The sequence below is a fragment of the Phalaenopsis equestris genome, unplaced genomic scaffold (assembly GCF_001263595.1).
Source record: "Phalaenopsis equestris unplaced genomic scaffold, ASM126359v1 Scaffold000002, whole genome shotgun sequence".
Lineage (NCBI taxonomy): Eukaryota > Viridiplantae > Streptophyta > Magnoliopsida > Asparagales > Orchidaceae > Phalaenopsis > Phalaenopsis equestris.
The window spans coordinates 67,676,252-67,689,811 of NW_018164444.1; the positions used below are offsets into that span (position 1 = coordinate 67,676,252).

The 13,560-nt window shown below is 31.8% G+C and overlaps 1 protein-coding gene across 1 annotated transcript; it reads right to left on the reverse strand.

The window, feature by feature from the left end:
• Positions 1 to 1,013: 1,013 nt before the first annotated feature.
• Positions 1,014 to 13,514, reverse strand: LOC110039606 (cytochrome b-c1 complex subunit Rieske-4, mitochondrial-like). Its single transcript, XM_020744734.1, has 2 exons — positions 13,275 to 13,514; positions 1,014 to 1,867 (listed from the first exon to the last, which is right to left on the reverse strand). Exons 1-2 carry the CDS (start codon positions 13,441 to 13,443, stop codon positions 1,224 to 1,226), a joined length of 813 nt encoding a protein of 270 aa, XP_020600393.1. The 5' UTR covers positions 13,444 to 13,514; the 3' UTR covers positions 1,014 to 1,223.
• Between the last annotated feature and the right edge of the window lie 46 nt (positions 13,515 to 13,560).

Genomic DNA, 13,560 nt, shown 5'->3' on the forward strand with positions numbered 1-13,560 from the left:
TACCATTGCCATGTTCATTCTTTTCATTGAAGTGTCATAAATGATGCAAATATTTGTTGCCGACTGTCATACCATTTCTGAAAAAAATATATTATACTGACAAATATTATCAGGCCAGTTGGACCACACCAACTCATTGTTTTGGCCAAAAGAACCACCTTCTAAAATTCTAGTAGGGGTGCTTATATTTCTAATATTAAAGCTATGTTTCTTCTTTAATTTTTTTTTTCCCTTAAGATTTAAATAACTTTTCTTACAAAAATTTCTCAATTGTTAAAGTTTTATTGAGAAATTCGATTTAAACAGATCAAGTTTTAGAAAAAAGTCCAATAATGTTATGTATTTATGCTTCTCACATAAAAAAAATTTCATTTTTACATATCCAAAATTATAATTAAATATATATATATATATATATGTAATGTACATGTCATTAATGTCATTAATTAACTGATCTACATACCGACAATATAAATTTATAGGCCACTTGAAAATACATTTATTTCAAACCGCTCCTAAAAAAACACTTCCTACACATATCTGATATATTTGGGTGATTGTAGTTTTTTTAAAAAATAGTTATAAAATTATGGTAGAGAATAATTTTCTAAAAACCAGGTGTAAATTGTAAATAAATGCCTTTTTTTATTAAAAAATCAATTTTTTTTACAACCATCATATTTTTAACATTTAACATTTCGCCACAAAAAATTCTAGAGGACCAAGAAGGTATTTCTCCTAAATAAAGCATGCTGGGATGATGATTTGAAACATAAAGCAGGTCGAAAATTATGCCAAACTAACTCTTCATTTGTAACTTACAACAATTGAGGGAACAGGATTGATTAAAGAAAAAAAAAAAAATGAAGTGGCATTTACATGCATGCCACCCAATTCTCATGTATTAGCATCACATCAAAGCCCTCAACATCATTTTTTTATTTTTATATCACTCAAATTTTACACAGCACATAAAAAAAATATCACTATTTTAAATTAAAAAAAAAAAAACACTTTTTCCTTGTAAATAGAATCCCACATTTGTGGCTCACAATATTATTACAATGAAAAACAAACCTCCATTAACGGGGAGCCAATTATGATAAAAGCAGTGCAATTCCATCCCATAAAACATCAAAATCCATACACAGTTTAAATAAACAACAAAATTGATGGAAACAAAAGAAAAAAAAAAATTGCAGATTGAGAGAGTAAATCAAACCTCAACCAATCAGAAGCTTATTATCTTCCAGGAAGGCGTATTGTGGCACCTCCAAGTTGAAAGGAGCAGGACCCTTCCGAATCCTCCCAGAAACATCATAATGAGATCCATGACATGGGCAGAACCAACCCCCAAAATCACCAGCATTCGGCAGAGGAATGCAGCCCAGATGAGTACAAACCCCGACGACGATAAGCCACTCCGGATTCTTAACCCTCACAGAATCCTCCTCGGGATCTCGAAGCGACGTCACATCCACCGCATTTGCCAGCTTGATGTCTGCTTCCGTCCGACGCCTTATAAACACGGGCTTACCCCTCCACTTAACCGTCACGGTTGCGCCGGGTTCAATGCTCGAGAGATCAACTTCGAGGGAGGCGAGGGCGAGCACATCCTTGCTTGCAGACATGCTCAGAACGAACTTGAGAATGAAAAGTCGGAGCAAGGAGGCGTAAACGAACCTTCCACCGGTCAGCACGAAATAGGCGAAGGCTCGTTTGGAGGGATCGCCGGGAGGGTAACGTTCGTGATTGTATTCGTCATAGATGATGTTGGAGGATGGGTTCTTTAGTGCGGCCACTGTGGCTGGAAGGTCGATTAAAACCGAATCATGGTGTTTTGGGACGAGAGATTCAGCAGAAAAAGCTGCAGGGTTAAATGGCAGGGAACGGATGAGGAAGAGGAATGGTAACATGCTTCCAAACTATTTGTTTAGATAATGTGATATCCCTCAGTTTATTGATCGATTTGCAATGAATAAAACAATTATATTTGTTCTAAATACATCCAATTCTATTTCGGTCAGATAACTACAAGTTATATTAGGAGTGTAAACAAGCTCTTTGAAGCGACAAATAAATCAAATAAACTTAAAAGAATATAGCCTACATTATCAATTTTCAAGGTTCAGCATGTATTCAAATATAAAGGTGTTTGATGGAATCTATATACGCAAAAACATAAAGAGGTGTTCATCTGCCTTCATCCACGGTACACTGAAAATTTTCATGATGTTCTATGTTGCCATGCTTAGTTCCATACAAGAAATAAGGAAAAAAAGATCATTAACACTATTATGTTTTGACAGCTGTATGAAAAAACTTGTAGAAGATCAATTATTTTGTTGGAATGGAAGAATATGGTATAGTTGCAGCATCAGAGTACTTTCTAATTTGGCAATCAGGCTGGTCAAATATGAATGACAAACAGGCTGACACAATTCACATTCATAAATTATGTGTGAAATGAAAAAAAAAAATCCTATAAAAAATTCACCCCCTCCTATAACATTCGTTGTCGTAGCATTTGAATGCTAAGCCTTGGCACTCTACATAAGCCGTGGGATTCTACAATGCAGTGCTAAAATGCTCGAATTGAGAACCTCGCACTCAAGTCATTACACATAGCAAGCCTATTTTCTCGCGTACTCAAATTTTGGGACTCACCATGAGTTTTTAGATAAGATAAATAAAGATAACTGCCGGTAATGATGTCCCGACCATAGCTTGCTCTCTTCCCTTTCATGTCCTTTAATCCTAAATGACTCCTTTATGCTCTCTATATTTCCTCTGGTATCAGATCGCCTTCTTTCTAATGATGATAGAAGATTAATAGCTGAAGTGTGAAATCTCCTTTGTTGTGTATCAACTGTCAAAATAAGTTATGGTTTTAGCTAGATTTTTTTTTTTCATTCTTTCCTTCATATAATCTATCTACAAATTGTGCTTTAATTCACAATGTTTTAGCAAAATATGCATTAATTATGTTTTTGAAATCATGTTCGATTCTCCCTCACTTACCTTGTCAAAGTACTAATGTTGGTGCAAGGCAGCACAACAATTAGAAAAATGAAGCAAATTCTAAATAAGGGACCCAATGATAGAGAAGAATCAATGAGAAGAGAGGATGGGAAATGAAGAGGAAGAAAGGGACAACGGTGGGGCATCTTTTGAGCATCTCAAGACAATTAATCCACAACTCAATAATAATTCACCATTAGAATCATACGGACATATTTATGATAAAATGAGTGAGAATTATTGCAAGAAACAAACAAAATAAAAGAAAGCTAAATCTCATTAAATAGATAAATCCAATTACGTCAAAGAAAACTCTGATATTTCATATCACTGATAAAGCAGAAAAATGACAAATCATTCTCCCACTATTGATACAAATATACTCAAGTCTCTATAAAAAAATTTTATCCATCGAGACACAATCATGGCCCATCCTTTGCATGTGATGAATTCCTATCACCAAAGCCTTAAGCAACCTGGAAATCCAAACCTATTACACATCGACTGTAAACTCAAACACCGTGGCTATCTGTAGATTTGCTTACCCGTTGTTTGTCTTCCGAAGTTACAAACCTACAACGTCCAATTCTAAAGATCAACCAAATCATTCTAAAAAAAATATTTTTTTGAATGCCTTAACTGATGAATTAAAATTATTCTGAACACTCCATTCTAAAAATCTTCAATTTCAATGGGGGAAATGCCCTGAACAAATACGAGTAAATACATCTCAATGCATCGAACAGAAAAGACATTCTTGAAAAAAAATTGAAGTATGTTACATGGTCAAACAAGAAAATGATTGTACAAAAAGAACCTTATTATTCAAAAAAATAGAAAAAGAATTATACCAAATAACATCCATGATCATCGTATTATCATCAGAAAATATATAAGTATTATGATCATTCACACTATAACCATATCATGCTCCATAAATTTAAAAATACTTATTAGAGATGATAAACTCTAACCAAAAGCCAAGTGTCTCGAAGAAATATAACAAGGGTGTATTTATACATGGCATTTCCTTCAAAGAAACAAGTCCAAACTAAATATAAATGATGTTTACATCTTTAGTAGAATTGGGCAAGCCCAATTGAAGCTTATTGAGAATAACAAGCAATTGTTTGATTAAGATGACAAATATACACAAGTTGAATGAGTAAAGGAGGTTTACTTAAGCCTAAACTTAAACCTTTTTCTATAGTGATTTATGTTGTACTCAAGATTGAGCTTGGTTCTACACTACTTCCAGAGATCGTTGCTAATTCCGAGCATTGTTCAAAATTACACAATACGAGACACATCTCAAGGTGTTCCTCAATGCCTTTAAGAATCTTTTGCCATGATGTGTTCACATCATGAACTATCATGCAACGCCTCAAAATTGAAGATGTGCGACTCATATTTAAGAGTTTAGGTTAGTTTTTCAAAAAAAATATATAAATAAAATATATTAAATAAAATCCCCTTTTATTATTGAGAAAAATACTTTTATATGCCTCATAATAACAAAAAATTAGATAAATATAGCTGCTGTTTATTTTCTTGGGGAAATATGCCCAATGGTTTATTTCGAACCAAATTAATTACCAATAATGAGGGATGCCATCTTGTATTCATAGAGTACATTAAGCCAAAATAATGAGTTGAACATGTTCAAATTCGAACCTCATTCAAATCAAAATTTAAGCTCGATTCAATCAAAATTAGGTTTGAACCTTGTTCTAATAAAAATCAAACAGTTTGAAATGCTTTTTACTTTTTGGAATTGGGTTAGAGATACTTATTATGTTGAACTTATTTTGGCTTGTTATGCTCTTTGATGCTTTATGATAGGATGTTAATATGCTACTTCTTACTACATCCTCTAATGTTTGTATAATATTTCTTATTTTAGGCAATTTGTTGATCTAAGGCTTATACCTAAAAATGCTTTGAGCCTTATGTCTCACCACACAGACAGAAAATCCCTCAATACCTAATAGCGCAATTTTAAACTTTACATTGGGCCTTTTTAGATGACATAATAGGATGATCTATAGTTGCCGGTATATGTCTTCTCTTCGGAATTAGTTCTTATGATTGAGTTCATGCTTTTTGCTTTCACCAAAAGTGCACTAAAATGAGATCATATTTAGATATCTTGCGCTTGTGGACCACTTGATAATCCTGTTAGGATAGTAGATGTTTATGTTAAGAGAAATGTAGAGGTAGACCTAAATAGACTAAGACATGTTGCATAAAATATGATATTAATTTATTAAAATTAAATGAAAATATGATACTCAATAGGACACAATGGAGACAAAAGTTATATAACTGACCCCACTCAGTGGGATAAAAGCTTGCTATTGTTGTTGTACATAACATATATAAGGAAAAGTACAATATTATTTTGTTTAATTTATAATTTTGCCATGTTAAATGAATGACATCCACGTTGATCTTAATCAATTCTTTATTCACAACAATTCATTAATTTAAAATTTAAAGAATATAAAATAATTCAACTTTTGAATTTATCAATTTTGTAAAAGCAAAAAATGACAAATCAATAAACAAAAACTTAAAAAAAAAATCAAAATTAAAATAAACTATGTTTATAATTGTGCAATATGAGGCAAGTCTTGAGGCCCACATCAATGCTCTTAAAAAAAAATCGCAATGAGATTTATGCCTTATTGTCCACACCTCACCCAAGCTAAGGTCTGTCTTAGCACAAAAAGCCCTTCAAATTTTTTATGCTATCTACAATTAAAAAAAAAAAAGATATATATATATATATATATATCAACCGTCATATCTCACACACTAATAACAAAAAATAATAATAATAAAATAAACGAGAGATATCCATACAAATTTATGCAGTTGAAGTTTTAGCTATCAATATAAGTATTATTTTAATTAACATTTTGATTGATGATTATTTAGCAAAAAATAAAAAGATAACTGAGATTAAAAATGAGGAATGAAAGCATATGGATAAGACCGAAGATGTGTGGTGGGTTAAACAATTCATTATGCCGATTATTCCAGTGAAAATTCATTGGGTGATGAGGACAACATGAACTTCTAAATTTAAAATTTTAAATGTCAATGAATTGTTGGATTATACTTGAGTGAGGGGGGTTATGAGGGGAGGAAAAGACTTATGTTGAATTTATTTTGATTATTATGTTTTAAAATTTTAGGTTTTAATCTTATATCTTAACTAAATTTGATGATTTAATGCTTGTATAGCTTATTATTTTGCATGATTTGATGTTAAGATATAAATGTGTTACTTTTTATTTCGTAAAATTTATTACATTTTACATGGTTAGAAATTATATAATTTTTAATGTGTTGATATGTTATAATATTAAAATGTTATTTATTACTTCACACTTTATAGTTTATACAATATTTATTAATATATATAATTTTTTAAAATTTGAGACTTACGCCTTGCGTCACGAAAAAAAATACCTTAATACCCAAATACATAATTTTAAACCTTCATAATAAATAATGTTTATATAAAATTTAAATACCAATTCTTTAAAAACTGGGCCAAACTACAAATAACATTTTAGTTTATTATTATTATTATTATTATTATTTTATTCAAACAATGCACACCTCAAATAAATGGTATCATAATGAATGACATGTTAAATTCTTTATCTACTAATTAACTCACTATATTCCAGGCATTCAATTATGCATTTCTTAAGGCATTTAAAATTCACATGTAAATATATAAGGCAAAAAATGAACATAAATTTTATTTAGCTTCGGATTAAAGCATCTTAAATTTTATATAAACAAGAGTTTGATCTAAAGAGTGTGATGTTTTTATCTTTTTCTATTTTCTTAATGAAAGTACAGCTAGAGTGTCTTTGATTAAGCAAAAAGTGTCACTACAAACTAATAATATGTATAGTGATTAATAGGTCTCACTGGGGGACTAATGTTTCACACAGCTCAACTGCAGATTCATCCTAAGAAGAGAAAACTGCAGAAACATTTACTGGATCCTATCTACGAGAATTGTAATAAAGCCCTAAACCATAAAAATGGTAAGCGAGTTGACATTGACGAATCACCTTAAAGCTCTATTGATGATGGTCAATAAGGCTCACTGCAATGAATGATGGTCATAGAGATGAATATATTAGTGATGATCTAAAAATGCAGATGTAATCAAATGTTAATTGAGAAGAAAGAGTATAACACTGAAAAAACTAGATTTAAATAGCTTCTTCGCAAAGGATACCACAGATGATAAGAATAACTTTGAAGATAATGGTTTTTAAGAAAAAAAAAATGAAAAAATTGAGGCACTGAAGAAGTATTTGTTATAAAAGGGAGCAAAAAAGACTATTAAGTTGTGATTGCCTTCTGGCTTTTCCCCTTATTTCTGGAATTAGGAGGAATCAATGGATATTTGAACTTCTAAAGTGCTCCGTAACTTGCCTGCAATATTGGTTTCTAACAAGATTATGAATATAGCTTAATTTGAGGATAACATGATTCATTTTACATTGATTTATTTTAAATTTATTATAAATTTTCTCAAGTCATCATCATAAAAAAAAAGTGGTAACTAGAGGAAGAAATGGAAATTACGCGGTTGTAAAACAAATGAGATAAATGAAAGACCGGTTCTAAAAAATTATAGAAAATCAAATATTAAGAGCACTTGAGATCAAATTTAACAAGTTCTGAAGGAGAATACCATACAGCTGATGAGTATTATGAACTTAACGAAAGATTTACTTCTATAAAGTATGTAGCAGGGGTCCAAGAACTTGAAAGAGACTTGAAATGATTCCAAGAGTGGAATATCTAAACGAAAACCCCAAAGACTATTGCAATAATGGAAAATAATGAGATCAGCAACAACTGAAAAGTTGAAAGCTCTCCCAAATTGTAAATCCAATAAAGAGAAACAAGAGAGAAGCAGCATAGGCAAAGACCCTACTGCTCCCATTGCACTTTCTAGAGTAATTAAAACTAGAAAGGTTGGCAATTTGCATTGAAAAGAGGTCAAAGCAAGAAAAGGCAACGAAGACTCTTACTGCCACAACTAAGGATTTTGAAACATGCAAGCTGTGTATAAGGGCAAGTGTTGTAAATAATGACATAAAATAATGAAATGCATACGAAAGATCTCTTCAATATCAATCTTCAGCTAAACTATTCAATTATCAATAAAATTACTGACGCAATATTAATAATTAATTTATAGAGGCAAAGTTATAAATTAGGCTTAGATAACACTTCGCGCCTAAATTCTTATGATTTAGGGTAGACCAAGATAGTTTAATGCCACTGAGGTAAAATAAGATTTGCATGTACAACATACGATGTCGTAAATTGTGATGTAATTCCCCTCAATGTTGGTCATATAGTCCTAAGAAATCCTTAATAGGATTTAAATGTTTACTATTGGTGAGAAGAGAAATATGATTTTGATGAATTTTGTATTTCACATGAACACAACACATGGAGAGAACGGCAACCATCAGCAATAGTTACAATCCCTCTTTGGCTATCCATCTACAACAGCCTTCAACCTTCTCATAACTCCATAACAAAAGGAAGAAATGAACAAGCCAAAATAATCTGTTCAAGGAAGCAAAAGAAGAAACCCAAATGTCAACCAAAATAAGCCCAAAAGAAGAAGCAACTCGGCAAAAGAAAGCACTCCCAAGCGACATACCAGAGGTAAAAGAGGGCTCACTTATCCAACAATTTGTACGACAAAATTACTTCTAAAAGGGTATCCATGATACAAGAGGATCCAAGCAAAAGAAGAAGCATGATTTATTTTATGCATGGAAAGCTACATCGATACATAAAAAAGTACAAAAGAGGAACAAATAGAAGACCCCCAAGGCTATATCAAAGGATAAGGCAAGAAGATAAAGAAAAATTGAAGCAATAGAAAATTCAAATCCCAAAGCACAAATGGAGGTAGGCCAAAGGAGGATAAGAGAGCAATCTTCATAAAAATAATACATAATGCATAATGCAAATCCTTCTAGAATTTGTATAGGGAGGATTATATCCAATTTTCAATGAGATGCCCAGACTTCAAGGCTGTTATCTACAATCAATCCTGATTATTTTTATTCATTTTAGATAAAAAATTATCATATAAATTGTATTTGAGACATTGCATTCATCCAATTAAGAGAATCCAAAAGAGTTCCACTCCAGCTCTTTCTAGTTTTAGTTGGCATAAGTAAAGTCTATACCCTCCTAAAATCGACCAAGACTATTTCTCTATTATTAAATGTCATCTACCTCTTTTGTCTGCTACCCTCTTTGTCTGCATTCTCTCTACACCAAAACAAGCACGGAAGGAAGAAGACTTAGTTCAATTAAAGAGACAAGTCAACAGATCCAAAGGGAAAAGAAAATGAAGAAGGCAACTAAGTTAATTATCAAATGGCATCAATAATTTATAATAGGAATAATCACTATTTATTATGATAATACATTTTTTTATTGAGAACATTTTGCTTTATTGTACTTCATTTAATTCTTTCCCTAGTTATAAGCAATATATGCTAGTATATTATAGCAATTAAGTATAAGATGTAGTGCTTTAAAATTCTATTTCTTCTAATAAAGTATCTAAGCTATCAAGGTTTGCATTCACCTCCATACATCTCATTGATGTCCTCATTGCCGGACAACTTGCACTCTTCATCAAACAATAAAGCTCCTTTCATTTATCCAAGGGTGATTGTGCGGACAACCTTTTTACGCGCTACATTGATGCTCTATTCAAACTCCCTGTGAAATCACTCAATTGATTTTCTTTGAAAATACTCACAATCATGCCTTTTATTAATATCATCATTCAAAGATCTTATCCATGGCTTCCCTAACATGAATTTCATAGCCAATTTTTTGTGTTTGATTCATATTACTCTCTTTGATGAATCGGACAGGTTTTTAAGACATTCCTAATCAACAAACAACAAAATAATTAACAATTTCAACTCTGATTACTAGTATTGTTAAATTAAAGTTGACATTTTTATGCCATATTGAGTTTGCAAAAGAGTATTATCATTTATAAACTACAACATGGCTTGAATTATTTACAATAAGAATCTATATTGTTATTATTAAGATAACTCCTCATAATGAAGAATTTCTCTATTGTATTTTCCATTATTGATCCTTTTTCTTGACTACATATAGGCATAGATATGTTTTTACCTTATAATAATTTGATTAAAATGGAGTCTTTTAAAGTTCTCTATCTTCTAGCAAAGCTAATCCATCTCATTTGTACACTTTCAATTGATTTTTTAAACCAATTTTACTGAACTATTCACCAAAACTTAACTTTATGATTGGTTATCATATTATTAATTTTCAATATTAATATTATTTACAATAACCGAGGCTAAACTTATAATCTTGATCCTTTAAGCAAGCAAGCCAATTTAATCACAAGTAGGAGGGTAAGATTCACAAACAGCCACTACTCACAATCCTATATTATCTTTTTTATGGATATGATGCCTGGTTACAAAGCTAAAAATAAATTTAGTAGGGTCATAACCGAAGAAGTGTGGTTGGTTTGGGTGCATAAAAATAAGGGTAAAGGCAATAATTAGAAAAATGTGGAAGAAATTTTAGTTTTGGTACAATAAGATGGATTGATATGACTTCAGTATCAATTGATGAAGAAAATCACAATGAAATCAAGTTTTTGAGGCACTCGCAGACATTAACATTAGAGAGTGAATAGAGGAGAGGTAGGAGAAAGATGCTAGAGATAGGAGGTTGCTTATGAAAGGGAGGTCCCTGAGAGAGAGAGAGAGAGAGAGAGAGAGAGAGGATAAAGTGAATAGAAGAGAGGAGGGAGAGAATGAATCAATCATCCATGCTTTTGTTTTCAATTGTAGTATCATCAATATTCTTCATGCAAGAATATAGAACACTTTATGTAAACTAAAGACTAGTACACTATACATAAAATATCCAAGTAACAAGGCAAAATAACATGAAACACAGTGCAATGAATAAACATGAAACATCAAATAAATATGACATGTTGCATAGTATGATGCTAGGAATAAACATGAAACATGAAATAAATATCGCATGCCACATGAAATGATGCAATACACAATAATCATGATGAGCTCTGGATGACACTAAACATCAAAGTGGCTTTTAGGTGCGCTTCTCATATTTCAACATCATCTAAAGATAATAATAATCCCCTCATTCAAAGGAGAATTTCCCTGATATATTTTTACTTAATTATTTAATAATCACTAAATGGCACTACTTGAATATTTCACTACCAAAGTACACCGGAAATAATTGAAATCCACAGTGAATACTAAGAGTAAAAAGTTAAGGAATAAGTCAACAAGCATGCTCGACGCCACATCATTTTTATTACGCAAATAAGATATTTAATTGAGACAACATAAGAACACATAAGAAATTTAGTCAGTTCTATACTTCTACCCATTTCAATACAAACAATTGATTGACCATCTATGAAATTACCTTCCTCATCAGTCATTAGCAACATAAGCAGCACCAACTAATAGTACAGATCACCAACGAATTATTTTATTTTATTAATTTTATTACTAATTGAAAATATGACACTAAATAGGACGCAATGGAGAAAAACGATTCATGTAGCCGACGGATTAAGGCTTTGTTGTTGTTGTTGTTGTTGCTGTTATTTCCGATCACCGAAGATATTATGTTTTATGAACAATGGCCACTTTTAACTTATGCATCTCCAAACACAGTAATGAAAACCACACTGCATGACAATCACGGGAGGATTTGGGAGGGGGCCCGAGGGTGCCCCCTCTAAAATTTTGTGAAATCTACAACTGCCTACATTTTCCTTTGAAGAAGTCACATTTAAAAGCACTTAAAAATTCAAATATACATGCCTCTACAAGCCATGCTAGCAGCATGCAATCCCTCAAGGTCGTTAGGCTTTGATGAAAGGTTATATTTAAACACCATAAAGAGCAGTTCCCTCAACAATGAGGGACTAAATAAATAAATAAAAAAAAAAACCTGGAATGATTTTTTATTAGTTTCCGTGGAGCTTCAGTTGTGGAATTCGAATTTATTTGGGCATTTACATACATACAAGACAATTCCTTTATATTTACCTATCTAATACCAAAACTTTACTTTTTTACATTCATACTACCTAAATCTTTTGTATCTCATAAAAAATGCCACGATTTTAACTTAAAAAAAAATGATATACATCTTTTCATTCATGGGTAAGATGGCATGCATGCAAAAATTGAAGTTTAGGTGTTAAATAAGTAAATACATGAGAATTGAGCTGTAAGTATGTAAATCTTCTTCTTTTATTTGGTTTAGTTAATTAGTTTTTAAATAGTTTTTAGTTAATAATATAAAAAATACTAATTAATTGTAAAATTAGATTTTAAGTACACTTTATTTAGGTTAACATTATAAGATTTTTGAATTGAAAATATAAATACATAAGAATGTAAAATATATTGAGTACCTTATACATAAAAATATGTAATTTTACTTCAAAAAAGTTAGTGATAGTATTTTTGATGTGATGTTAAAGATTAAGTGATATGAATGAAAATATGAAACTTTAGGCGTTAGATATGTAGAAATATAAGGATTGTGTGATATTTATGTGAATGCACAACAAAAAGAGAAAACCCCAGGCCTGAAGGAGAAACACTTAATGTCAATCTCAATAATGAGTTCATCAAACCAAATGATTAAATGAAAAAAATTCAGCCTATTAATTTTATTTTTCAAAAGCGATTTGATTGTGATACAATTGAATACCGTACTTGTTTAAATGCTTCAGTTAAAATTGTCAATGCTTTGTCCCAAGCCCGAATGAAACACATCGAGGGAATTTTTGAAGAAGTTACTTCGTGCCCCTACTTTGAAAATTTTTTGGCTCCACCACTGATGACAATCATACTAGTCTGAAACGGTACAGATCTTCAAGAACACAAATAAAAAAATTTCAAGCAATGCACGGACAGAATGAACGTATTCTACAAATCTCCGGGTAAAAAAACAAAAGAGAATGCAACAATAAACTAGCAGGACATGTCTGATGCCATTGCAACAACATAAGCGTATCCATACGACAAGAGGATAGTAGAAAAGTCCTCTAGGGGAACTATACGATTCGACAAACAATCGGAATGCAAGAGAAAAGAGGGAAAACAGATAACCCTTACCTCTAATCCGTCCTATAATACACGATTCGAGGGCGAGTCGGGTTGTCAGGGAAGAACTGACCGACATAGAAGAAGCGCCGAAGATCGGATCCCTAGAGAAGAGGGAGACTCCGGCAGAGATCGGCCTCCACGGCAAAGGAGGGAGACGTTTTCCGGCCGTTCTAAGCATCTTCAACTCCTCTCCTCCTGCACAGAATCGTCGTTCTCCTACTCGAATGGAATTTGGACGTGAGAAGGGTGCGTGCGGTATGAAGCAAAAATGAACATGTTTTTTATTTTAAGTATA

What these genes read in the sequence shown, in the direction of transcription:
- LOC110039606 (XM_020744734.1), bottom strand. Translation starts at nt 13,443, where the DNA reads ATGCTTAGAACGGCCGGAAAACGTCTCCCTCCTTTGCCGTGGAGGCCG. An exon ending in TATTATAGGACGGATTAGAG is followed by an intron (nt 1,868 to 13,274) that starts GTAAGGGTTATC and finishes TTAACCCTGCAG; the next exon opens with CTTTTTCTGCTGAATCTCTC.